At 36.3% G+C, this 27500-nt stretch overlaps 1 protein-coding gene and 2 pseudogenes across 1 annotated transcript; 2 read left to right on the forward strand and 1 right to left on the reverse strand.

Moving 5' to 3' along the window:
* Positions 1–2861: 2861 nt before the first annotated feature.
* Positions 2862–6366, reverse strand: LOC106828922 (olfactory receptor 52E8). Its single transcript, XM_014837735.2, has 2 exons — positions 5459–6366; positions 2862–2919 (listed from the first exon to the last, which is right to left on the reverse strand). The coding sequence occupies exons 1-2, from the start codon at positions 6364–6366 to the stop codon at positions 2862–2864; spliced, it is 966 nt and encodes a 321-aa protein (XP_014693221.2).
* Positions 6367–16276: 9910 nt separating this feature from the next.
* On the forward strand, positions 16277–17210 carry LOC106828991 (olfactory receptor 52E8-like; annotated as a pseudogene).
* A 6475-nt stretch (positions 17211–23685) lies between these two features.
* On the forward strand, positions 23686–24619 carry LOC106828989 (olfactory receptor 52E4-like; annotated as a pseudogene).
* The last annotated feature ends 2881 nt before the right edge of the window (positions 24620–27500 follow it).

Consider the following 27500-nt stretch of genomic DNA (forward strand, 5'->3'; position numbering starts at 1 on the left):
AATAAATAATAAAGTAATTCCAAAAGGAGGAATCTAAACACATTGGAATACATTTCTTGCTAGTTTCTCTCCTCAGTGTGTTAATGGGCCACGTGTTTACATAGATCAATGTAAACTGACACTTTAAAGACACTTTTCTCACTCTCTTTTATTATTTCTCTTGCATGTCACAATATCAATCACTCTTCCCTTCATAATATGGTATCCTCACCAGATTTCTGAGAAAAAAAGTATTTTATTTTTTCACATATATCATAATGCCAGTCAAGTACGCATGAGTTATTTGGAAAGTATTTATTGCAAAAAATTTGTGTGATAAAACACAACTGCCTGTAGAATAAAGAGCTTGCCTTTAAATGCATATCTTTGGAAAAAGCAATGCTGAAAATGAGGAGTATCCATTCTAACTAATCAAAACAAAATGACAAAATAAATACTAGCGGATGAAAGGAATAACAAACATAAATGAATAAAATAATAAAGTAGAAAAAACATAAAAAACTCAACAAGGTATAGCACTAATTTTCAGAAAAACTACTAAAATTTGAAAACCCTGAGCAATATAAATCTTGATAAAAAGAAACACAATAAATTCACAAACACATTACAAAATATAACAAAAGATTACATGTATAACTTCGTTTATATGAATTTGGTACATGACATCAAGCTACAAATTCCTAGGGAAACAACCTCACTAAAATGACATGAGAATAAACAAAAATTTGCCTGGTGCCTATGTTCCTAAAACTCACACAACAAGCGTTAAACCAAAAAATATTTGGAATGTTATCCCCACGGATCAGGAACAAATTGGAGTTAGCAATTATTACCACTTCTATTCCTAATTGTACCAGATGCTTTAGTCCCTATAAAAAGACAATAACAAAGAGATTAACAATTAAGAGGCATCACACACATCAGGATGGCTAATATGAAAAAAAAAAACAAGAAAGAAAATAATAAGCAAGGGCATGAAGAAATGGGAACACTTGTTCACTGTTGGTGGGAACATGAAATAATACAGCCACTGTGGAAAACAGTCTGGTGGCTCCTCAAAAAATTAAAAATAAAATTACCGTATGATCCAACAGTTCTATTTCTGGGTATATACATAAAAGAGTTGAAAGCATATTCCTAAAGAGATATTTGTATGGCCACATTCATAGCAGTATTCTTCACATTAACTAAAACATGGAAGCATCCCAAGTGTTCATGACACCCCATCAACTCTGCCCCATTTAATTTGTTAGAAGGGAGCCACTAAATCCAACCCACAATCCAGGGGAGGGGATTACACAAGGACATCAACGTCAAGAGATGGGGATCAGTAGGAGCCATTTTTGAGGCTGCCTATCACACACCAAAAGTAGAAACAACCCTAATGTTAACAGTAGACTAGACAGATAAATTGCGGTATATTCACACCGCACAATAACACACAGCAATGCAAATAAGTAAACTACTCCCACATGCAATGGCAGAGATGGATCTCATAAATAGATTCGGGTCTTAAAAAGCCAGATATAAATATGACCATGCTGTAATGATTCCATATATATAAAGATAAAAACCAGGCAAAACTATCAGATAGTGATGGAAATTAGGATAGTGGTTATTTTTTGGTAGGTAGGGACTGCAAAGTGGTATATTAGTCTGCATTCTCCAGAAAGACAGAACCAATTGGAGATAGATAGATGAAGTTAGATAGATAGATACATACATACATACATACATACATACATATATAGGAAGAAAGAGAAAGACAGAAAAAAAAGAGAAGATAGATAGAAATGACAGGTAGATACAAACATAGAGAGAGAGAGGTATAGATAGAGATAGATAGAGATACAGATAAAGATTTACAATAAGGAATGGGCTCATACAATTATGGAGGCTAAGATCTGCACTCAGCAAGCTGGAGACGGAGGAAAGCCAATAGCATAGTTTTAGTCCTAATCCACAGGCTAGAGAACCAGGAAAGCTGATTAGATAAATTCTAGCCTGACCCTGAGTACCTGAGAACCAGGAGAGCCAATGACGTAAGTTCCTGCCTGAGTCCAAGTCTCAGTATGAAAGCAAAAGACTGATGTCCCAGTTCAAAGTCACGAAGAGAAAAAAATTCTTTCTTACTTACCCTTTTTATCCATTCAGACACTCAACTGAGTGGATGAGACCCACCCGCATTGAAGATGGCCATCTGCTTGACTCAGTCTACTGATTAAGATATTAATCTCATGCAGAAACACACTCACAGACACACCCAGAAATTATGTTTAATCAAATATGTGAGCACTGTGTGACCCAGTTAAGTTGAGACATAAAGTTAAACATCACACTGGGGTTTCTGGTTGCTAGTAGATTCTGTTTCAAGATTTGAGTTGTGGTCACATGGATTTTATCATTTTGTGGAAATTTATTGAACTGCATACTTATGATTTTCACATTTCCTGTACTGTCTCTGCTTTTACATAATGTTTGGCATTGTAAGAAATTCTATGCTCAGCCCTCCTCTCTTTCCTCTCCCTATTTTATCCTAGAAAATTTAATCTCACAGGGTGACACAAACTTGATTTACATAGGAAGCAGATAGCCATGTTAGGAAACAGATGCAGCTAAAATGAGCTTTACAAAGAAGTCACACTGTCACTTTATCATTAATCACACCTAGCTTCATTAACCAGGAAACAACAGAAGATGCTGTAAATCCTAATGTGATTTAATGTCAAGCTCAGAGTACCACTCATGGAGTAATCTTAATGAAAATTGCTTAATCCATATAGAATAGAATAGGACATAATATAACGTAACATAATACAATGTGTTACAACACAATATAATGTAATATATAATATAGAACATTATCTGGTGTTTTCAACAACTTCACACAGGCACACAAAGACACATACACACACAGAGACACATATAGTGGAGAATAATGTTTATATCACAAAAATCCGTATTTTACGGATAAGTATATTGAGGTATTTAGGGGTGATATGTCATGATATCTCATAATTTACATATGTGTGTGTGTGTGTGAAACACTTGAGAAAATATAAACAGTTGTTGAATGTGGATATGTAGGTGTTCTCTGTCTTATTTTTTCAATTTTTTGTATGAATGACAAAATTTTTATAAAAAGTTTTTAAATAACAAATCATTGCTAAAAATATTTACTTTAAAAAAAAATACTGAGCAAACGGAATGAGTAAAAACGGTGGTACACCAGGAAACCTATTATGAAACAATATAATTCAAGGTAAAAATTATTAAAACAGAGAGAAGGAATACATGAGAATCAAGAATATTTATCCGCCTCAAAATATATTTTCAAAATATTTGAAGGAGAAAGTAATAGAAATTAAAATGTAATTTATATATCAAAATTCATCATGAAAAGCTTTCACCCAAGTCTTTCAGAAACAAACTGTTCAAACATGCAAAATAATTAAAAGTAAAATTGTACGAATAAAATATCAGAAATGCACCTTCCCTTTAAATACATGTACAATATTGTCACGACCATCTCTTAAAGTCAAAATTACACAATACACACAAACCCCCAACAAATTACAAAGATAAAGCTATATATGACACAAGTCAGGGTCAGTGATCACAGGGAAATCAACAATAACATCTAATTGCACTAACTCATTTATATCTGTGAATGAACTACACACTGGAATAAATAATGGCTAACAATGAACACCCAAAGGAAATTAGAACATACATATATATTTTTTTTGAGGAAGATTAGCCCTCAAGTAACATCTGTGCCCATCTTCCTCTATTTTATACGTGGGACGCCTGCCACAGCATGGTTTGATAAGCAGTGCCACGTCCGCACCCAGGATCCAAACCAGCAAATCCCAGGTCACCAAAGCAGGGTGTGCGAACTTAACTGCTTTGCTGCCAGGCAGGCCCCTAGAATATATTTTAATTCAAACAAAAACAAAATCTCAATTTAGAAAAACTATTAGTATTCAACCAAATCAGTACTCAGGGAAAGATGTCAAGTCTTTAATGTATAAATTACAAGACAAACTGAGTAAACTATGCTTTCAACTCATTAAATAAAAAAAATTAATCCATTAAGAGAAAACAATAAATATGAAATTTGCTCATATCTGGTCACCCAGAGAGAGACCTAATGGCTGCCTTCTCTAGGAGATCATGGAATCACAGCTGAATTGAAGTAACTTAGCTTTACAGTTTCGTCAGCATTCCACGAGTATGGTTTACTGCCTCTTTCTCTATTTCTCTACCTTAACTATATAAATGGCAGACAGAGTAGATATAAAGAGCATTTATTCAAGATCTTCTCCTTAAGAGTGTCTTCCTCCAAAATCTTTTAGAGTCTTCCCTCCATGATTAGAACAGTTAATGTTCACACACCTTCCAAATCCCCAGAGGGAAAAACTTATTTCTCTGAACAACTTCAGAACTAAATATTATTATTTAGTTTTTCCCAATGTAAGTGCTTAAAGACAATATATTGTGTCTTTGACTGTTCTAATGTTCAAAAACTCACACATGGAAGATTCCAGAAGTTAATATGTAGAGACAGATAGAGATAGAAATAGATAGAGAGATATAGATACATATAGGTAGATTATGAATGCATTATTTAAATGATACATCATTTACATAAATAAGTCAATAAATTAAATATATATTAATTTATGAATTTATAGATGATGTCTAGGCTCCATTATTTCCTTTTTGCTTTATTTAATTTCTAATTTCATGACTACGCTTGCTTCCTTATGTAATAGGGAAAATGATAGCACTGTTGAGTGGGATTATGGCAAGCACTATGTGAGTGCACGTGTGTAAAATAGTGCATCAACATCTATCTCTGTCTATATATACCGCATTTAGAGTACATTGATATTATGCTATTTTCATGTAAGCTATTATTATTATTTTGATAATCTTGGCTGCCACCTTATTTGTTTATAATCTCTTAAAGAATATTAATATTATTCTGCATCCTGTATAATTAATAAAATTCCTGGAATACAGGAGAAAGATTATAACTTGAAGGCACCCTCTTTGGCTTAAATTACTACTTCCTACTAACAATGGAATTTGAATAAATCACTTAGCTTTTCAAAACATCAATATATTCATCTCCAAAGTGGAAAAAGTGCCATATATTTCATAGTACTGTTTCAAGCATCCAGCAACATAAATAAAAGTACCTGTAAAATTATATTTTTACACAAATTCCAATATCATCATCAATATTCTCATTATTACTCTTAAAGACAAACTTCAATTTCTGGGTAAATAATATGATTGCTTTCATTATTCCCTTTTATCTTCCTGCTTTCTATTGGATTAAACATAAGATAACCCTACTTTTTCCAATGCAGGAAACATGAATTCTAAGACAGATCTTCCAAGACTTCTGACTGCTTAGCTATCTTTCTTGAGGAAAATCCTCAGGACTCGCTCTCTGATCTGCTTGGTCCTGACCCCATAGATTACAGGATTGAGGGCTGGTGGAACAACCACATATAGGTTGGCCAAGAAAATGTGGATATATAGGGGAATATTGTGGCCAAAACGGTGTGTCAAAAAAGAGAAAAATGCTGGTGTGAAAAAGGCCAAGATAACACCAATGTGGGAGCCACAGGTATTGAGAGCTTTGAGTCGAGCCTCCCAGGAAGGCAAACAAAATACAGCATAGAGAATCCTGACATAGGAGAAAATAATAAGGAATACATCCAACAATAAGAGAGAAATGTTGCCCAGGCCAAACATAATATTTACTTTGATGCTAGCACAGGCCAGACGGGCAATGCCCATATGCTCACAGTAGGTATGAGGGATAATATGGTGCCCGCAGAAGGGCAGCCTCAGGAGGAGAAACACAAGTGGAACAATCATGCACAAGCTCCGCAGAATAGCAATGACTGCAATGATGCTGATGATTTTGTTGGTGAGGATCATAGTGTACTGAAGGGGTTTACAAATGGCAATGTAGCGGTCAAAGGACATGGCCACCAATACAATGCTCTCCATGGCAGTGAAGAAGTGGATGAAGAACATCTGGGAAAGGCAGCTTTCAAAAGATATGCCCCTGAGGCTGAACCAGAAGATACCCAGCATTTTGGGGATGGTGGCTGTGGACAAGCCCAGGTCAATGGAGTCTAGCATGGCCAGGAAGTAGTACATGGGCTCATGGAGACTATGTTCAGTCTGGATCACAAACAGGACAGCAGCATTCCCCAAGAGTGCAACAAGATACACAAAGAAAAAGGGGAATCCAATCCAGATGTGCGCATCCTCTAGCCCTGGGATGCCCAGTAAAAGGAATGAAGAAGGATGGAACTGAGTGTCATTAGTCATAGACATTCTTTCTGCCACAATTAGCTATTGTGTATATCAGAAAGAATTATTGACCTCTTTCTCCACTTCTTTCTTTGTCCAGATTCCTGGTAAAACATAAAAGAACATTTTAATCTTCCGTTGTTTCTACTCAGAAAGCAGGTTAAATAATGATTTTACTCAATAATATTATATTATATACTTCAAAGTTGTTGAGACTAAATCTTAAATGTTCTCATCACAAAAATGAAATGATAATTATGTGATGGGATAGAGGCAATAGCTAAAGCTACTGGGGTAATCATATTGTAATATATAAAAGTATCAAATCAGCGTGTTGTACACCTTGAACTTATACAATGTTACATGTCAATTACATCTCAATTTAAAAAAAAAAGGAAGAGGAGATGAAATACACTCCTCATTTTCTGCTAGTCTTTCCTGAGCATCATATAGCACTAGGAACAGAACCAGTCTTACTCTTCTGTCACTTTTCTTAATACAAAGACAGATATATACAAGAGAGGGAAGACAAATATCCTCTTCAAAACAGAAACTCAAACTCTGGAGTGTAGCCTGAAATAAATGGGAAGAATAAAATTCCATAGTCTGTGTATCTGACAGTGTTCCACATATTTTTGCTTAATGTGTGTGGTCATTTATTTGTTATTTGTAATCTCAACTATTCCCCTATTAGGAAATATAAAAACCCCAAAATGTAACATGCATAATCCTTTGTGTGTGTGTGTGTGTGTGTGTGTGTGTGTGTGTGTTTATGCATTTTTGAATACTAGATGGTCTGGTTCTTAGAGCAGAAGAAACAATTTATCTTTTTCTATCCACATTTATGAAAAAAATTCTACCACATAAAATTTCTCAACTTAAAAAGTTCATAAATAGATGAATTGATTAAGAAGAGGCAGGACAGAAAGCAAATTCAACATCATATGTTAGAAAATAAACAACTCAGTTCCAGTAAAATTTGCTTTAAAAAAAAATCACCCATCAGATTTGGAAAATGGATAATGGCAAGGAGAGGGAGATATTTGACAAAGAGTATTTTGCAGTTATGATGAAACATGAATTAAGAGATTATTTTCATCTAGATACGCCTAACATTCAGAGAGCGCATAAGTAAACACATCCAGTAAAGCAGCTGTTCAGATATAGACCAGCTCGAGGAGGGGAAATTAAATATTTGGGCTAGGCAACTTTCAAATGTATCTCTGCTTTGTAACCATGAGGAGAGGGCAGAAGCATTTTAGATATCCTAAAATTTAGTTCCTACCAAGTTTCTGTCCCGGCTGTCATGTGTTTATGGGCATCTCCCTTATAGTAACATAGAAAGAGGAATTATCAAGGGACTTTTTTATAGCACTCACGCAGAATATGTTGGAATTCTGAACTTACTTATACTAAACTAAATATTTGAGGCAAGCAAGGGAGAAGTTCATTGCTGCACAATTTATTTGAAAAAAACTAGTCATACGGAAAATGCGAAAGTGATTCAATGTGACGTCTGCAATTGTAGAGAAACCTTTGGCTTAAATTTAGGAATACTTGTGATGGATGGAAGATAAACTTTTGGTGGTGAACACAATGCAATCTATACAGAAGTCCAAATATAATATTGTACACCTGCAATTTATATAATGTTATACATCAATATGACTAAATAAAATAAAACTAAAAATTTAAGAAGACTTGGCTGTTGGAGAACATCTGAGTTGAGAGGTACCCATCAGAGATAAACGCATATGGCGGTAACTACAACCTACTTTAAACTCATATCAAGATAAATGCCTTGCTAACTGTGCCCCTTTGAAACTTATTAAGAGTAGCAAAACTGAGAGATAATTTGATAATTTTGGAAGTTCTCTCAGGAAGTATGTATACCAAGTATATTCCTGTGTATGTGTCTGGGTGGGGGAGGGTGCTGTGTGTGTAAACTTGGACTGCTAGGGCTGGGGAGGAGACAACTGAAGTTCTCAAGTTTGTAATGGGAAACTATCAGAGACAGTTTTCCTTCTTTCATTTGTAGAGAATATACAAGGTAGGTGGAGAGGTACTCTTCACAATTTATTTCATCAAATATTTAAGACATTCTATACTTACCAGCATGCATAGGCAATTTGAATATAAGTTTAAATAAAACTAGCCGCATACTCTCCAAGAGACCATTGAGTAGTAAGGGAGATAAAATTCCAAAGATGATATTTGAAATTTGTATTACAAGTGCTTTGTTAAAAATATGCACAGAAATGTTGCAGGTATAGAGATGACTCAAGAAAAATTCCATGAAAGAGGTTAGGCTTATGCTAAGGCTCACAGAACAATTCTTCAGCTGAAGAAGGAAATACCTTTTATTCTTGATGGACCAAAAAGCAAGGACAAACTGAGAATAAAAGCACAGTGGCCAGTCAGGACACAAAAAAGGAATCTGTTATCCTCTCAATGACCATATCCAAAAATTCAGTAGATTCATGACCAGACTCTTGTCTTGTGTCTTGGTCACTCTTAGGGGCTCCATACAGCAGAAACTTACACAATAAAATATAGCTATATCCCAAAAAAATCACCTTATCCCACTTATTTCTGTGGACTTTCAAGGAGGGCTTGAAAATTGGTGCTTCCCTCCTCTTTGAGAATACCTCATTTCCAGTCTGTAAACATTGATCAAAGCAACCAATCCTTAATCATTCTACAATGTATGCTGTCCTGTAATTTCAACATATATTCATATATCTTCCAATCTCTGCTGGGTTCAGAAATAAGACTGGGTCCCAGCCCCTCTTTTGACCTCTTAACCCTAAGGTGCTGCATGGGATTATATCCACTTATCCAGAAGCCATTTCCTCAATGTGGCATCTTCTTACTCTACCCTCTTCCACCAACCTCCACTACACCCCAGATACCCACATTCCTATTTGCTGGAACTGATGAGCATAAGGAGAAGAGATAATGTATACTTTCTTTCTCATCCTTGCCTAATCTTGCAGTCTCATGGCCATCCTGCTATCATGCAACCTTGTGTCCTTTCTTAGATGCTTTATCACCCTAGCCCTAGGTCTTATTTTTATAAAAGTCTATCCCTCAGCACCATGCCTCATAAATCACTTATTCATTAATTCATTAAGTCAAAATAATTTATTGATCACCTTTATTATACCTGACATAGTTCTGGAAAATAGAGAAAGCCGGTCCTTTCCTTCTTGCTATTCTCATTTGTGCACCTGTATATAGGACCAGAAACAGGTCAATTGATACAGGATATATTCATGCATCTTTTCCACATTGGCTTTCACCATTTAGTTTTGTGCATGGCAATTTGCTCCATCATAGGTATAAGTACATGCAGGTAAAAGTACAGCCACAGGAGGTTGTGAGTATGAGTGTGTATTCTCTCTTCATCTTGTTTCATTACTTTCACTTTTCCTCCATCTTTCCATACTATCTTCGCGTAAGCCCTTTCCCCATCCCTTTTGCTATTTTTTACGTCTAACCATGACATGACTTACCTTGGTCTCTAAATCTCTAAGAAAAATCCCTTGGCACCTTCTTGGGGCATGACATTTATTCTGCTGAGTAGAAGGTATTTATACTTTTTTTACAGCCCCACTTTCCTTTGGATGGAGACTAATAGTATCTCGGAGACCCATTTCCAGAGAACTGTTCTTATTTGACCTATCTGGCAGCTCCCAGAAAATTCTCTCTCACAGGGTTCATCTTTATTTGAACTGACTCAAAGCTGACCCACTGTGAATAGCCTTTTCCCTGGGGCTGTTAGTCAAAAACAATCAATAGAAATTGTTTAACATTACAGCTACCTGAGGCAGAAATCACAGTTGGACTTACCAAGAGACTGACTGAAAAACTTAAAAGGAAAAAATGGGGAATGAATTGACCACACAGAGTTTTTCAAAGTTCTGAATTGTTCCTAAGCTGAAAAGCCGTGCAAATGTACATGACTATTGCCATACCCAGGAAAGACCTGAGAAATCCCTAATCTGTCACGTCTGGTTGACCTTGAGGAAATAGTATTAAAATACAGAATGTTGTTTATTATACTAGAAAATATCTAGTGCCTTCAAGAAGTCATTTCATACACAAACACAGTGGAATTTTGTTGCAATGTTACAAAATGTATATATTTTTTAATAAGAAAAGTATAGCTATGAATGTAGATGAAACATCCTCAACAAAATACTGGCAAACCAAATCCAACAGCATATAAAAGGATTATACATCATGACCAAGTGTGATTTATCCCAGTAATGGAAGACTGTTTCTAGATAAGAGAATCAATCAATGCATTACACAGCATTAACGAAATGAAGGAAAAAAACACATGATCCTCCCAACTGCTGCACAAAGAACATTTGACAAAATCTAGCACCCTTTCATGATAAAAACATTCAACAAAATAAGAATATAAGAAAGCTTCCTCAAAATGATGAGTGTTTATGAAAAAAACTACAGCTCATATCAGACTCAATGGTGAAAGACTGAAAACGTTCTCCCTAGGATCACAGACAAGACAAAGATGCCTACTTTTAGCACTGCTATTTAATGTTGTATTAGAAGTTGTAGCCAGAGCAATTAAGCAAGACAAAGTCATTCAAATTAGAAATAAAGGAGTAAACTACTTCTAATTGTAGATGACACAATTTTATATAGAGAAAACTTTAAACAATCCACTAAAAGAAAATCCATTAAAACTGATAAACTAATTCAGCAAAGTTATACAAGATCAACATACAGAAATCAGTTGCATTTCTGTATACTAGCAATGAACAATCTGAAAAGGAAATTGAGAGAACAATTCCATTTACAACAGCTTCAAAAATAATAAAATACTTAGGATCAATTTAAAAGGAAGTGCAAGATTTGTATACTAAAAGCTACCAAACACCACTGAAGGAAATTAATGAAGGCCTAAATAAGGGGAAAGACATCCTATGTTCATAGATTAGAAGACTTAATATTGTTAAAATGACAACTCTCCCCAAAGTGACCTACATATTCAATGCAACCTCTATCAAAATCCCAATGTTCTTTTTTGCAAAAAAGGAAAAGCTGATCCTAAAATTCATATGGAAAAACAAAAACAAAGGGCCCTGAATAACCAAAACAATCTCGAAACTGAAAAACAATGTTGGATGACTAGCACTTCATTATTTCAAAACTTATTACAAAGTTACAGTGTTCAAAAAAGTATACTGGCAGGGCGGCCTGTTGGCATAGCAGTTAAGTTCACACACTCTGCTTTAGCTGCCTGCGTTTCTCTGGTTGGGATCCTGGGCACGAGCCTAGGCACCATTTATAAAGCCATGCTGTAGCAGGTGTCTCACATATAAAATAGAGGAGGATTGGCACAGATGTTAGTTCAGGGCCAATCTTTCTCAGCCAAAAGAGGAGGATTGGTGGCAGATGTTATCTTAGGACTAATCTTCCTCAAAAAAAAAAAACATATATATATATATATATATATATACTGGCATAAGAATAGATATACAGATCAGTGGAATAAGATTGTGAGTTGAGAAACAGACCCATACGTTTATGGTCAATTGATTTTTGACAAGGATATCATAACTGTTCGATGAGGGGAAGAATATTATCCTCAAAATGGTACGGGGACAATGGATAGCCACATAAAAAGAATAAAACTGGGGCTTTAACTCACACCATATTAGAAAAATAAACCAAAATGGAAAAAGATCTAAATATAATAACTAAAAAGTAAAACTCTTAGAATAAAACATACAAGTAAATCTTCACAACCTCAAACTTGGCAATGATTTTGTATATTGAACAACAAAACCAAAGCAACAAAAGAAAAAATAGATAAATTGAATTTCATCAGAATTTAAAACAGACATTAAAACAGAATTAAAAGACACTATCAAGAGAGTGTAAAAACAACTCATAGAATGGGAAATATAATTTGAAAATCAAATATCTGGTAAGGGTCTAGTATCCAGAATATGTAAAGAAATCTTACAACTCAACAATGTAAACACAAACAACTCAATCAAAAAATGGACAAAGAACTTGAACAGACATTTCTTTAAAGATGTACAAAAGGCCAAGATACTCTGAAAAATGTTCAGCATCATTACTCATTAAAAAACGCAAATCAAAATCTCAATTAGATACCACTTAGCACCCTCCAGAATAGCTGTAGTATAAAAAAAAAAAAGAAAAATAACAAGCGTTAGAGAGAATGTGGAGAAGTGGGAACCCTCATATTTTGCTAGTCAGAATGTAAATTGTTGCAGCCACTGTAGAGAACAGTGTGGCACATCCTGAAAAAGTTAAGCATAGAATTAACATATGACCCCAAATTTCCAGTCATTAATATGCATACCTAAAAGAACTGGAAGCAGCTGTTAAAATAAATTTTGTACAAGAATGTTCATAGCAGCACTATTAAAAATAGCTGAAGTATGGAAACAACCCAAATGTCCACCAACTGACAAATATATAAACAAAATGGTATATCCATACAATGGAATATTGTTTAGCCATAAAAAGGAATGAAATACTGATATACGCTACAAGATGAATACAATTTAAAAACATTATGTTAAGTGAAAGAAGCTATGCACAAAAGTCCACATATATATGATTCCATATCCAGAATAAATTCATAGAGATAACTTATACAGGAAGAAAGCAGATCAGTGGTTTCCAGGAGCTAGTTGGAGGGAAGAAGGGGGAGTGACTGCTTAATGGGTACAGCATTTCCTTTTGGAGTGATGAAAATTTTATGGAACTAGAGAGTGGTAATAACTGTGCAATATTGTGAATTTACTGAGTGCCACCGAATTGTAAACTTGAAAATGGTTAAAATGGTAAATTTTATGTATCTATATTTTACAATAATTAAAAAGTGTTACTAGTTATATAGGTATGTCCAATAGAGCCCAAAGGATTAGTCAAAGCAATTTATAAATTGAAAGAGAGAAGGATAAAAAACAAAGAATAGAAAAATATAAAATGTGACCTATCATAAATATCGTGTGAAATAACAGCAACTGACAAGTGACCAAGAAGCAGGCAGCAAGGTTCATTGTGATTTTCCAAGAGCTTCTCTCCAAGTGGTGTCATGCTCCAAGTGGTTTGATGGCCAAAGGGAATTCCTATTCATTTTAATATCAATGTCTCATTCTCTCTGGCACATGGAGACTTCATTATAAATCCCCCCCAATAGACACACACAAAGGCATTTTGTTAATACCTGTTAGGGTGTATGAAGACTCTGTTCTAAAATATATATATATATACTTAAATTTCAAGAACTGAATTCACAGTTGCTACCTACATGACTCCCTAAGATGGAAGACAGGGAACTTGGAAAGTGCTTGTGAAGGTTGAGTCTGTGCAATGTGTGCTTAAGATTAGAATTTTGATTCACATAAATCGACTTAAGACCCACAGTATTGGGGTTGGGAATAAAAAGGCACAGATCAGTGGTCTGAGGAGAGGCAAGATGAGGACTAAGATGGGAAGAAGTTGGAGAGAAAATATCCTCTGGGAATCTACAATATTTCAGGCATATATAACCTCATTTATCCCACCTAATAATAATATGATGTAAATAGTATCATGGTTATTTCTAGATGAAGCCAAACTACAGAACATGATGCAACTTAGCTAAAGCCACAAGGCCAGTAAGAACGGAATCAAGGCTTCATTCTGTGCCACAATTCCAGTAATATTAAATACTGTATCCTTTTGGTTCTTTTTCTGACACATCCTTCCTTGATAATGAATAAGACACAAAGTGAGAAAAAGCCAAAGTAGGCAAATAAGGATATAGTAATGAGCTTGAACCCCCTTATACTTACGCTGACTGCACACATGCCCTGATATAAAAAAGGATACAATGTTGTGATGAGCTGTCAGGCTCTCTCCAGGCTTCGTATTTTAGAGAAATTAAACTGAATTCAAACTTGATTATTGGGAGACCTCAATTTATGATTGATACCATGATCCAAGATACAGCATGAGGTGAAAAGCATAGCTACAGCAATAGTAAAAAATATCTTTGGAATTTAAATGAATAGATGTACAGTAAAGAATTTGCCCTTGCCCAGAGAGAGGTCTGGCCTTCTGCCTTGGCTTCTAGGAAGGAATCTGTGTCATATCTTATAGGAATGTCTTTGTTTAGAGTAGGGGCTGGCCAGACCAAATCTAACTGTGGGGGCTGGCCATGCCATTGATACTAACAACATAACTTAGGGTGGGAGCTTTGGGTCTTGTGGCATCAATCAATCTGGAGACTGAGTTCAACCATATGTACAATCAACCAATCAATTGTGTATACATAACAAAGTCCCAATAAAAACTCTGGGGGCTGGCCCAGTGGCCGAGTGGTTAAGTTCGCACACTCCGCTGCAGGCGGCCCAGTGTTTCGTTGGTTCGAATCCTGGGCGCGGACATGGCACTGCTCGTCAAACCACACTGAGGCAACGTCCCACATGCCACAACTAGAAGGACCCACAACGAAGAATATACAACTATGTACCTGGGGGCTTTGGAGAGAAAAAATAAAATCTTTAAAAGAAAAAAAAATCCTCTGGACACTGAAACTCAGGTTGGCAGTATCACTCCATGTATATTGTTACACATTAACGTCAGGAAAGTAACTCATCCTGACTCCATGGCAGAGGACAATGGATGCTTCACATTTGTAAACCTCCCACTCTGCTCTAAGCCTATATTCCTTTGTCTGATTTTAATCTTTCCCGATAATAAACTGTAACCATGAGTATAATAGTTTTCATGAGTTCTGTGAGCCCTTCTAGTAAATTACTGAACCTGAGGGTAGTTTGGGAAACTCCTTGAATTTGCAGTCGATGTCAGACATGAGGACAGTCTCAGGAACCGTGCCCTCAGATTTTGTAGTTTCATTAGCTCCAGGCAGCAGAACAGATCTGATGTCACATTTCTCTCAACAGTAACAGAAGTCAACAGGTTCTTGAAAAAAAATTTCACATGGGGAAGAAACTTCATAGATCACCATTCCCCCTTGCCAATTTACCCTAAATTCCTACTTGGGAATACCTTAATTTTAGATATCTGGACAGTAAGAACTGTGTAAATCTGCTTCTAGGCTCTCAATTCTGTTCCACTGTCTCTTTCTCTACCTTTTATTTTTGCCAGTAACACTGTCATAATCATAGCTTTATAGAAAATATCAATATCTAATAGTGTAAATCTTCCAGATTTTTTTTTTTTTGAGGTAGATTTGGCTATTCTAGGTCCTTTTATTCTTCCTCGTCTCTTTTTTTTCCTCCCTCCTTTCACTACTTCCATTAACAAGTTTGCGAGACAGGTCCAGATCACTGTCACAGAGCCCAGTTTCAAACTAATTTGAAATCTTGATTCTGCTACCTGTTAGCTCTGTAAGCAACTTAACAAAACCTTCCTATTCCATTATCTAGATACCAGCATAACTGGTGCCATAGAATTGTGGAGAGAACTAAATGAGATAATATATGCAAATAATGGTAAAAATGATTCCTGAAAAATAGTAGGTACCCAATTAATGATAGTTATTACTATTATGGTGGTTATTGTTATCAATTTTATCTCCAAATAATACATATTTCTTGAGGAAGCAGAGAGTAATGTATTTACTTACTCTGAATCCATAATTTTAAGAGAGAGACAGTATTACCTTCTATTTGGCACTTCAGCTTCTCACACTTATAGTGCAGGTGAGGAGTGATACCAGGATTATTTATGGGAAGCTGAAAAAGGGAAGAGAATCAAAAGCCTTTAGAGAAACGTATTCTTAATATCAATCCTTTGTTGGGGGATTTTTTTTACTTTTAATTTTTGTAGATCTCAGTTAACTGTGGATGAATTGTCCAATGGGAACCAGCAACAACTATTAAAAACCATGCCACCATCAACCTTCAGAAGAATGCCATCTGTCAATGTCACTGAGTCCCACCCTTCTTCATTCCTGCTTCTGGGGATTCCAGGCTTGGAAATTGCACAAATCTGGCTTGGCTTTCCCTTTTGTGTAGTGTATCTGATTGCTGTTGTTGGAAATATTATCACTCTGTCTGTTATCTGGACAGATCACAGCCTTCACCAACCCATGTTCTACTTTCTGGCCATGCTGTCTGTGATTGACCTGAGTCTCTCTACTGCTACTATCCCCAAGATTCTGGGTATCTTCTGGTTCAGCCTTCAGGAGATGTGCTTTGGGTGCTGTGTTGCTCAAGTCTTTTTTATCCACTTTTTTACTGTCATGGAGAGCATTGTACTTCTTGCCATGGGTTTTGATCGCTATGTGGCTATTTGCAACCCCCTCAGGTACAGCATGATTCTCACCAACAGAGTCATTGGTATAATTGCTGTGGTGGTAGTTCTAAGAAGCTTATGCATGATTGTTCCCAGCATTTTTCTCCTCCTGAGGCTACCTTACTGTGGACATAGAATCATCCCTCATACCTATTGTGAGCACATGGGAGTGGCACCTCTGGCTTGTTCCAGCATTAGAGTCAGTCTACTATGGTCTTGGGAATATTTCTATTTTGTTTCTGGATGTGCTTCTTATCATTATCTCTTATGTTAGGATCTTATACACTGTCTTCCACCTCCCTTCCCAAGATGCCCGCCTGAAAGCTCTAAATACCTGTAGCTCCCATATTTGTGTCATTTTAGCCTTCTTTGGTCCAGCTTTCTTCTCCTTTTTCAGTCATTGCTTTGGTCATGGCATTCCCCAGTATATCCATATCCTCCTGGCTAATCTCTATGTAGTCATTCCCCCTGCCCTCAACCCAGTCATTTATGGGATCAGAACAAAGCAGATCCAGGAGCGGGTACAGAGTCTCTTTGTTAAAAAATGATTGAATTAGAGGTAATTCGTTCAGGTTATGAAGGTCCAAAGTCTGAAAAGATAGAAAATTGTCATAAAATTAATAAATTTCTTTCATCAAAATTAATTTTCAATTATTTATATATATGATATATATAATATATACTATATCAAAAAGAAATATTGGCTGTAATTGTTGGAGGTGTGTGTTTTGTGCGTCCGAATGTGTGCAATGATATTCTCTGGCATAGAATATGCCATACAAGAGTAAATGTCAAGGAGGAGAATTTGATTCACTGAAGGAAGAATTTTTCATTAAAACTGTATGGTGTTCTAGATCTCTTTCAAGTCATAATAAGATTTCTTTCACAGAGATATTCAACTAGAGATTACATGGCCAATGACAAGTATGGAGATGCAAAAGGTTTCTGTAAATAATAAAGTACTGCCTAAAAGTAAATAGTATATTTTCATTAAATTGTATACAAGCAAAGGATGCTTACATTTTAGTGAAGCAAATTAGACTAGATTTTTGTGTGTTTTCTTCCCCTTTCCTTGCTCTCAAGTTTCTGATTCTGTGAAGTTCTTCATAAGCCTAATGCCCATAGTGTACACTCTCACTCTTGAACTGCCAGATTTCATACTACGGCCCTTCCTTCTTGGAGTTTAAAAATGTTTGTGGAATGAATGAAAATTATCACAGGAAATATTTTTCAACAACTAATAAAGGAATTTAGTTAAAAACACAGATAATAAAAATATATACTACTACTTAACAATTGGAGTCATATTTTGGAAAGACTAACAAGATGAATGTAGTAGTCTGAAGTTTAATTAGAAAAATGAGTAACACTGAATTCTATAAACTGGTGAGTAAAATGATTATGTAGGATGTTAGGAAGTCTTTTCTTATGCTAACATTTAGAAAGGATAGGAGGCAGACAGTGAAGCACAAGTTAATTTCAGATAAATTTATGATTCAAGGAGAACTGGAATTTGGATACCAGTAATGCAAATAAAGAGGAGATATCAAGTGTGAGATACAAGAGAGAGGCATAGGGTCAAATTTAGCCATACAGCAGCAAGCAATAACAAGGAGGAATACTTATTTATTTCACTTAATGGTTTTTAACTGGGTGACTTTGGTTGAACATTGATATATATAAGAAGAAAAAAGAAAATTATTTGTGAACTTCAAAAATGCAAATGTAGGAAAAGGAATGGGAACAGAAATTGGATTGTACAGAACCTGAGAAGATTGTTAATGTGAACAAGTGAACAGAATAGGGATATACAAAATGGATGACATAGGTATAAGCAATGCATTCATGGTTTTCAAAAATGGCAATAGAAAAGAGTGGTAATTTAAAGTAAAGAAAATTTTAAAGGATTGACTGACTTAAGTAGAATATTCCTGAAGTAGGAATAAGGTTAAATTTGACTTTGGAAGTTACCATAGCAATCAATTCACCCAATTCTATGACACACCTAGCAATTTTTATTAAGTTAATATAAAAAATCAATATTTTTAAAATATATTACTGGCGGCGATCATTCAACCTCAGTGAGAAGAGTTAATATTGAGGTAACAGTAGAAGAGAAACAATAAGAACTAACATGTCCACAAGTTTTTATAATCATCAATTTAATTTCACGTATATTATCATTTCATATTTTTCATCCCTTAAAGTAATGAAGTGACAAATATAAACTTGATTTAGACATTTTATGGCATTTTACTAACTATTTGTTGTAAAATTCTGCCTAAATTTCTATGTCAAGATATTTTTTGAGCACAAGTATTTATTTCTGATATCTTTCAAAAGCATGTTGAAATTAATGACAAACTGGAATTAAAATAATAGACGTACAACATTATTGGAAAATACAATATATGTCATCAACAGAGCAGGTATTTTAAAAAAATTCAATACAAGAGAAGGCAGCTGGATGGAAAAATTAGATAATACAAACAAACACCTAAAGCAAGTGAAATTTAAGACTACCAGAGAAATGAGGGACCTTTTTTTCTGAACAAGCCCAGAATTATTTCCAAATTCAAGGTCAACCACTACAGTGAGCAGAGCAGATCATGAGACAATCACTAGGATATTAAATGTATGTCAATACTCCTAGAATAGATGGACCAACAATCATTCCCCCACATTTTGTACACAAAGATGTACTCTGGGCTTTGCTACTTTTTTCCCCCAAACAAACATAATCTGACTGGTATCAGAATTCTCAAATGCAAAAGCAGATGCCAAAAAAAGTCTTCATGACCTGAGGAAAAATGATTTTATGCTTAGAAATCTGTGCTCATTTAATCTATCATTCATATTCAAGAGCAAAATGAAGATATTTCTAAATGTGGCTAAAACTTTAACTGAATCTTTTTCCAAAGGGGAAAACAGTTGTAAAATATCCTCTGGCAAAACAAAAAGGAAAGATTAATAAAATGAGTATTTGATTATATTAAAAACGTAATTTGTGTGCAAAAGAAAGCAACATATGGTATAATTAAGTCAAAACAGTTGTCGATAATTATGATAATATAATTTTTTATGAGAGATTATTTTGTAGATTTCTACTTATAGTAATGATAAACTATTTCAGACTAGTGCTTTTTCCAATGGGAAAAAAAGCCTAGAAAAAAATGGACAGAATATTTAAAACATAAGTTTTAAGGCATTGGATAGCTAATAAATTAGCAAAGATAAATGGGTCAAGACCACATGTCTTTAAACCACTTGGCTTATGCTGTGATATTCCTCCAAGTGAGGGCTGGGAGAGGAAATATTAGAAAGATAAGGATATGTGGACAGGAGAGATGTAATACTACAGAGAGGTGGAGAGGAGGCAAATGAGGATAGAAGGGGACATAGCCTCCCTTTGCTGAGAAGTGATCCAAAGCACCATCTTCCATTCTCTTCACAAAGGAATACAACAGAGCACATGGAATTGGAACAGACATCTGGAGGTGAGCACAGTGATATCAGCAAGTAATATGCAGAATATTTTCTCTCTCTCCCTGCCTCTCTCTGTCTCTCACACGTGCGCACACACACACAGAGCTCACATAGTATTCTCCTCACTGCCAGAAAGCCACAAATACAGTCTTATAGTGGCATAACCACATGTGCTATCATCAAATGAAGATTATTTGGGAGAGTAAATTGTTGACAGGGAACCAGACACAGCAACTAGGCTTGCTGTGGTTCATCTGAGGCAGAAGGAGGCAATTGCAGGCCACTGTCATATGTTTGAGGTTGGAGGTGAAGGTGTGACTGATGTCAAAACCCAAATAAAATGATGTAGGTATTATATTATACATTTGGTCTGAACTGTTATCTCATTTTTTTTCCTGCATAATCCTGGTGAATTTAGAGGTGGTCAATTCTAACTTAGCCCCCTATGTACCTACTACTTTATGGAAAGATATCCAAGCCTTTTTTACTGGAAGCCCAGTACATCTACTAGGTCAGCCATACCCTATGCCATCCTTTAGTCTTCTGCTTCATGACCCATTCATGACAGTGCCTGAAAGAAGGTACATACTCCCATCAATTGCTTGATCCTATGAAGCTTGAGAAATCTGTAAGAATGAAAGGAGAAGATGGTTTACTTTCAAACTGAGCTGCATTGGTTTAGGTATGCATCCACAGAACTCTAGAAATAAGTCTAAATGTGAGGAGCTGTGCTACTCATTCACTCTGGAATATTCTGTCATCCCTCCTTCCATACCTCCTTTATCTCACCTTAAAGCCCCATGAGTTATTTATAAATAATGGACTCCTTACAATCAAATAGGCTGTGCTAACAGGTGAGATTTTTAGCTGTTTATGGTTAAAATAAAAATAAAATTTGAGGAAAAACTAATAATGTAAATAACTACCATTTATTTAGCACACCCTACGAGTCAATCTTTTACTTGTATTGGTTGTATTTGTCCTTAAAATAAGTCACATTAGATAGAATTTATTAACCCAATTTTACAGGACAAAGAATTAGAAAGTAAAGATGTTTTGCCAAGGATTTCCAGCAAGCAGATGGCATAGCAAGATTTCAAGACATGTTTGAATGGTTTCAAAATCCATTTCAAATTCATAGATGATATAATTCATCTGTAATATTCTACTATTAGAGTCAGCGAGAAAAAGAACCAGCAGCATAAAAGCAAAATCACTAGTTCAATAAACTGAGTGTTGGTGAGCACCCAGGGGGGAAGATCTCTAACTATCATCAATTGAGATTTTGAAATGGACTCTGGGGCTGGGCTCTTCATCGATGTGCAGATCTAAAAAAAGATGAACTTATCACCCTGATGTCCAGGAATGATCCCTGAGCTCATTGGCCCCACATTGCCTGCCACTGTTTGTGGCACATAGCTGCAGCAGAAATGAGGCAAGCCCCTGACTTAAATAGTGAAAAGGCACATGTCCTGTTGAATTTGAACTCTACAGTTGGAAAAGAGTCTTTTCTGCCACTACCCTGGAAACTTTCCCCTCAGCTGATAAAGTGCCATGTTGAGAAGCAGCTGCCCTAAAGATGGGACTGACTGCGGACTGTAAATCTCATGATGTGTCATCCAAGCTATTTCCTCAGACTCTTCCAAGTAAAGTTCCACAAGCCCTCTGGTTTCTCAGCCTGGCGTCTTCCCCTCAACACTGACAAATGTTGTGCTCTTTCTATACATGAACAATTTTCTCCCCAGCTTCTCTGGAATCAAAATGTTCTTTTTATTCTCACATGGAACAGGGGATTATTAACTCCGCTGCCTTGGCATTTCTACTGGGCAATAACTACCTTGCTAAATTATAGGACAACTGATATGTGAGACCACATACAAAATAAACTGTAATTTCTTCTTCTTCCCTCTTACACACACACACACACACATGCACACACACACGAAGGCACATTTAATACAAACCCAAAACACTGTTTCCTTTAAAAAGCTAAATGCTGAACAACTGGAATAAAACACTAATATGTCAGTGTTGGGGATATTAAAATGAATACTACTAGTTCTCTGCCCTCAGTTGAAGCTATTCTCTTGGTAGAGAAGAAGTCAATAAATAGAAAAATACTACATAATACACATTAAGTTAATAACCACAGAATTGTATAGTGCCCTAAGGACACAGAGTTAAAGGGAAGTAATTTTATTTATTACTTTTAAGGTATCAAGTAAGATTCCTTAACAACACTTTAATTTCATTGTCACTTAAATTCGCCAGACACCTTGATCTGTTCATATCTGAAGCGAGGCACAAATTTACAATGGGTATAATTTTGCATGTATTTTTTGATGTTATAGTTAGTCAAGAAGACATAATATGGCTGATGATCAAAAGACAATTTATTGCAAAGACATGCAGGCATCACAGAATAAACAGCAGGCTGGAGATATGGGATCAGAAACTAAGGCAATCTCATAAGATTAGGAAGCATCAAATATAGCAATCATCTCACGGTAGAAGCAGACTGGTCAGAGATCATAAACAGAGTTAGAATGAGGAAACCTCAAAGAGAGACCATCCAATTAACCTCCCTTACATCATGATACTGTATTAGACCCATGAGAAAAATCCTTACATTTATATCATAGCAAAACACAGACAATAGTATAAACCGACAGTTCTCATTTGGACTGAGAACTCTAGCATTTCTAAAAAATTATTAAGGAACTGAAAGAGCCTTGGTCTATACAAATTATGTCCCTTATATTTACCACATGAGATACTAAAATAGAATTTTATAATTTTTAAAACTAACTTTAAAATAACAATAATAAACCCATTGTATGTAAACATAAAGTACATTCTTTATCATAAAGCACTGTAGTTTATCTAAAAAGAGTGATAACAATGGTGTTGCTTAACATTCAGAAGTATCTTTAATGTCAGATTTAATAGAAGAGTTGAATTCCCACATGTAAGCCTGCATTTTTTCTATTGTGGTATCACCTCTTATATACCCTATGAAAAATTCCACTGCACACGCATAAGAAAATAAGAGTGAAAAGAGCTAACACTGTCTATAATTATTAAAATAGTTTTGACATTTTGGACTCTCTAAAAGTGTCTTGAGAGACCCAGAGATCCTGAGAGCACCCTTTGAGGAGCACTGTGTATGGTAATTACCCAAAAGTAATCAAGGGGCTATTTGGAAAAGGAATGGAACGGAATGCCATAACAGGTGAGTATACACTACTTTGTGAAATATTGTCAGTTCCTTCAAAGATCTCATATATTACAAAAAATAAAGCCGTGGGCAGTATTACCTATATGAATCTCAGAACAATAAAGTGTATTGAGAGAGTAGCTCAAATACCCTCTGGAAAGAAGAGAATCTCTAATGTTTGTAAATTAGCTGCTCCTGCCCAATACCTCCATCGTACTGAATAGAAGTCTCTCCACTTTCCCAGACCTCGATAAGCAAAGATCTTTAAGAGAGTGAGAGCCCTTCTCCTTAACAGAAATTTAATGACATTAGCTAGAAGAATGCCTTCTATCAATGACGTCTACTTCCATCCCTCCTTCTTTCTCCTGCTAGGAATTCCAGGACTGGAAACTGTACATATCTGGATTGCTTTCCCATTTTGTATTGTGTACCTGACTTCCCCTGTGGGGAATATAACTTCTCTTTGTGATCAAGACTGAGCACAGTCTCCACAAGCCCATGTTCTATTTCCTGGCCATGATGTCTATGATTAATGCGGGTCTCTCTACACCCACCACTCCCAAAATGCTGGATATCTTCTTGTTCAACCTTCAAGAGATCAACTTTAGGGACTGCCTTGCTCAGATGTTCTTTATCCATATGTTTACAGGCATGAAGATTGTTCTGTTGGTACCATGGCTTATGACAGCTTTGTTGCCATCTGCAACCATCTTCAGTACACCATGACCCTCACCAATAAAACCATCAGTTTCCTAGCCTCTGTTGTTGTTGGAAGAAATTTAATTCTCGTGTCTTCATTTGTGTTTCTCATTCTGAGGTTGCCATTCTGTGGGCATCAAATCATCCCTCACATGTACTGTGAGCACATGGGTCTTCCCTGGTGGGCCTGTGCACCCATCAAGGTCAACATTATCTATGGGCTCATGGTGATTTCTAATATCCTTGTGGATGTGATCCTGATTTCATCTTCCTATGTGCTTATCCTTCAAGCTGTTTTTCGCCTTCCCTCTCACGATGTCCGACTAAAGGCTCTCAATACCTGTGGTTCTCATGTCTGTGTCATGCTGTGCTTTTACACACCAGCATTTTTTTCTTTTATGACACAGTCGCTTTGGTTGGAACATTCCCTGCTACAACTACATTCTTTTGGCTAATCTATACGTGGTTGTCCCACCTTCCCTTAATCCAGTTATCTATGGAGTCAAGACCAAGCAGATCCAAAAGTGGATTGTAAAGATATTTGCACAGAAATAATGGTTCTGTGTAAAGAATCAGAATATATCCACATAATACCCAAATTTAGTCATCTAAGCTCTATTTTAAATGTTCTATTCTATTATATAGTAGTAGCCAGATTTTTCAGTTTTATTGGGAGTGGTTTAGGGTTGACAGATAAAGCACAGCGAACTTTCCTGCCCACTCTGCTCATCCACTCCAATGTAACTTGACAAAGGGAAAGAGCTAATGGAAAAGGAAGATGACCTGGTGGTAGTGGTGGTTTTAGAGTAGAATGGCTGGTGGAAGATAAAGCTTAAGCTATGGGTTAGTGGCAATGTCTGAATTAGAACACCTCTTGTTTCACAGATTATATTCTTTATATTAATCCTCAAATCTTGTCTTCCTTCTCTAGAATCATTGCTAGTTTTTATCTTAATGTTCCTTCAATCTTGTTCTTACTGTCATTCTTCCTCCCTTTCTTCTTTCTTATTTCTGCCCTTTTCTCTCTGTCTCTCACTTTCTCCCTCTATCTCTATCTCTACTTATCTCTTCTTTACTCTTTCTCAAACAAACTAAGTCTCTGTGAATTGAGGAATACAAAAGGCTACAAGCAGGGGCATTAAGAATACATGATAGTATTTCCTCATTTGAAGCAAAGTCATTTTGGATGTGAATAATTGTAGGTTTCCGTATCTAGTTCCAATTGAATTCTGCTTACAATACATTTTGTTTGCTCTACTAGTTACCTTCAGATATAGAGGATTTCAGAAAATTTGGAAAAGGAAATCAGGATCATTCTATGGTTTAAACATAAGGTCAGTCTTGATATCAAGCTCAGAATAATCTCAGTATAATTTATTAATCCTATGGATTTCCAATATATAGTCCTGTTTCCAAAATCCAAATAAAGCCGGAGAAAGTGGTTTGCTTTAAACTAGGTCAAAGGAGCACTGAACTGAAATTTGTGACTGACCAGGGCACTGTTGCTTAGATATCAGGAGAACTCTCCATCACATCCTATGTTTTAGAGACACTCTCTAGGTTTGCATGACGATAGGCAAAATACTTAAAGGCCCACCCGAGAGTACGATATCAGGAAATGGGCAGATATAGCCAAGAAGATAAGGAAAGCAACAATACCTGCTGCAATCTCTATGCATTTTGGCAACTCTTCATCTGAAATTTGACACTGGCAAAGCAAAATTCTTGCAATTTATAGCACCTTGTGGGATATCCCTAAGCCTGTGCCCATGGGTTATAATTTGTTTTCTTTAGCCTCTACTTCATGCCCCTAAAATTTTACGGGAATATCGAATTTTAAAGATGGAAATACATTGAAATTCACCTGATCTATCCCCTTTATTTTACAAATAAGAAAATTGAGACCCCAAAAAAGGCAGGAATTTTGTGCATAAAATGTAGCCATATTTAGTGTCATTTTGATGTAACAAGAGAAGGAAGATCACTCAGATAAATCCTCTTGACCACAAACTCTTAACTCTTCTAAGATATTTGGGTAGAAAATATTTTATTTATATATATATGAGGCTCCACCCTTGGTCCCAGGGGGAGATATCTCAAAAAGTGGCAGATAGAGTGAGTAGCCTAGGATTGGTGTTGTAATGAGAAAAAGGAGACTACAGAAATTCTGAGTGAAGGTACAAGTAGAATAGTATCAAAGATCAACTGAAATGGTGCAGTCCTCCTCACTGTGTTCCATAAGTGCTGAGTGGTAAGGATTGACCAGCTCCCTGGTCATCTGTACCATATATAAGCGCACTAAATAAACACAAAGTTTTTTCGGCTGTAAATGGTATGAAGGGGACTGTGGCATGTATAAAGAAACTTTCTGGTTAAATCTATTTATGATATTGGGAAAAATTCAAAGTAAAAATAATAGTGTACACAATGTGGGCTGGAGTGCACAGTACTGCTGGACCTGAAATGGTTCACAATCAAACTGCACTACCCACCTTAGACCTGGCTAAACAGAGTCTCTGTCCTAGGCTCCCTTCTCAAGGGACCTCTGTGCTTTGGAGTAGCTTCCTCAAAATTTTCTAAGTCCACTTCTGGTGCTTGGGGACAGCAATGCTCTCTGAGTGGGGTGCCCTGAGCCTGGACCAAATACACATGGACCCGATCTTCCATTCTCCTCTTCAGAGAACTCTGTGACTCTCTTTTCCCAATACCCACCAGCTTGAGGAGTCAGCTATTTTCCCTAAGGAACTCTGTGACCCATGTCTATTGAGTTGTTCTGAGATCTGAAGGCTGGGACTTGGTTTCAGGAGAGTAGCTTGGTGAGCAGATAAGTGTTTCTGGACAGAGTAGTCCTTTCATGAAATCACATTAAATGGAGTCACCAGAAGAGCAATGACATGCTTATTGGAGGTAACTTTCACTCATCACTCATGTTAGACATAGGATGAGTTCAAGGCATTGGTCTACCAATCATCCACTACTGAACCTTGGTCTTGAGCTATGAGCTGTTCATTGACTCTCATCCATCTGTGTTCAAACTCTCATTCTGCATACTAGCTACTGAACCCAAGGGTGGCAGAAGCAGCAGACATTCTTTACCTTGCTGCACCCTCGCCCTTGGCACTGGTACCCAGTGTAACTAACCTACTCCCTCCATAGGCTCCATACTACCTGTCAGGCATTCCTCAAGAAGTGGCCATACCTAACTACTCGAAAGGCTTTTGAGACCATTGCTCTGCAATACCACCAGGTACTTTCAATCTGTGTCCTCTTTTACCTCCCATTGATATGATGACATGCTCTCTTGAGTCAATGTTAAATAATGCCAGATGAGGTAGCAGCGTTCCTTATACACACGGGGATGTTCTTCTCACTCTGATCACAGGTGCCTCACCTGTATTCCAAGCTGGTGACACTGTGTGAAAGGCAGCAATGAAGT

This window comes from Equus asinus, chromosome 20 (assembly GCF_041296235.1).
Source record: "Equus asinus isolate D_3611 breed Donkey chromosome 20, EquAss-T2T_v2, whole genome shotgun sequence".
In the NCBI taxonomy this organism is placed as follows: domain Eukaryota; kingdom Metazoa; phylum Chordata; class Mammalia; order Perissodactyla; family Equidae; genus Equus; species Equus asinus.

Excerpts from the sequence above, each read along its gene's own strand:
- LOC106828922 (XM_014837735.2), bottom strand. The coding sequence starts at position 6,366 with ATGTCTATGACTAATGACACTCAGTTCCATCCTTCTTCATTCCTTTTA. Across the intron at positions 2,920-5,458 it reads ACCAAGCAGATCAGAGAGCG|CTCTGTGTGTGTATGTGTCT; the intron begins AGTCCTGAGGAT and ends CACTATATGTGT.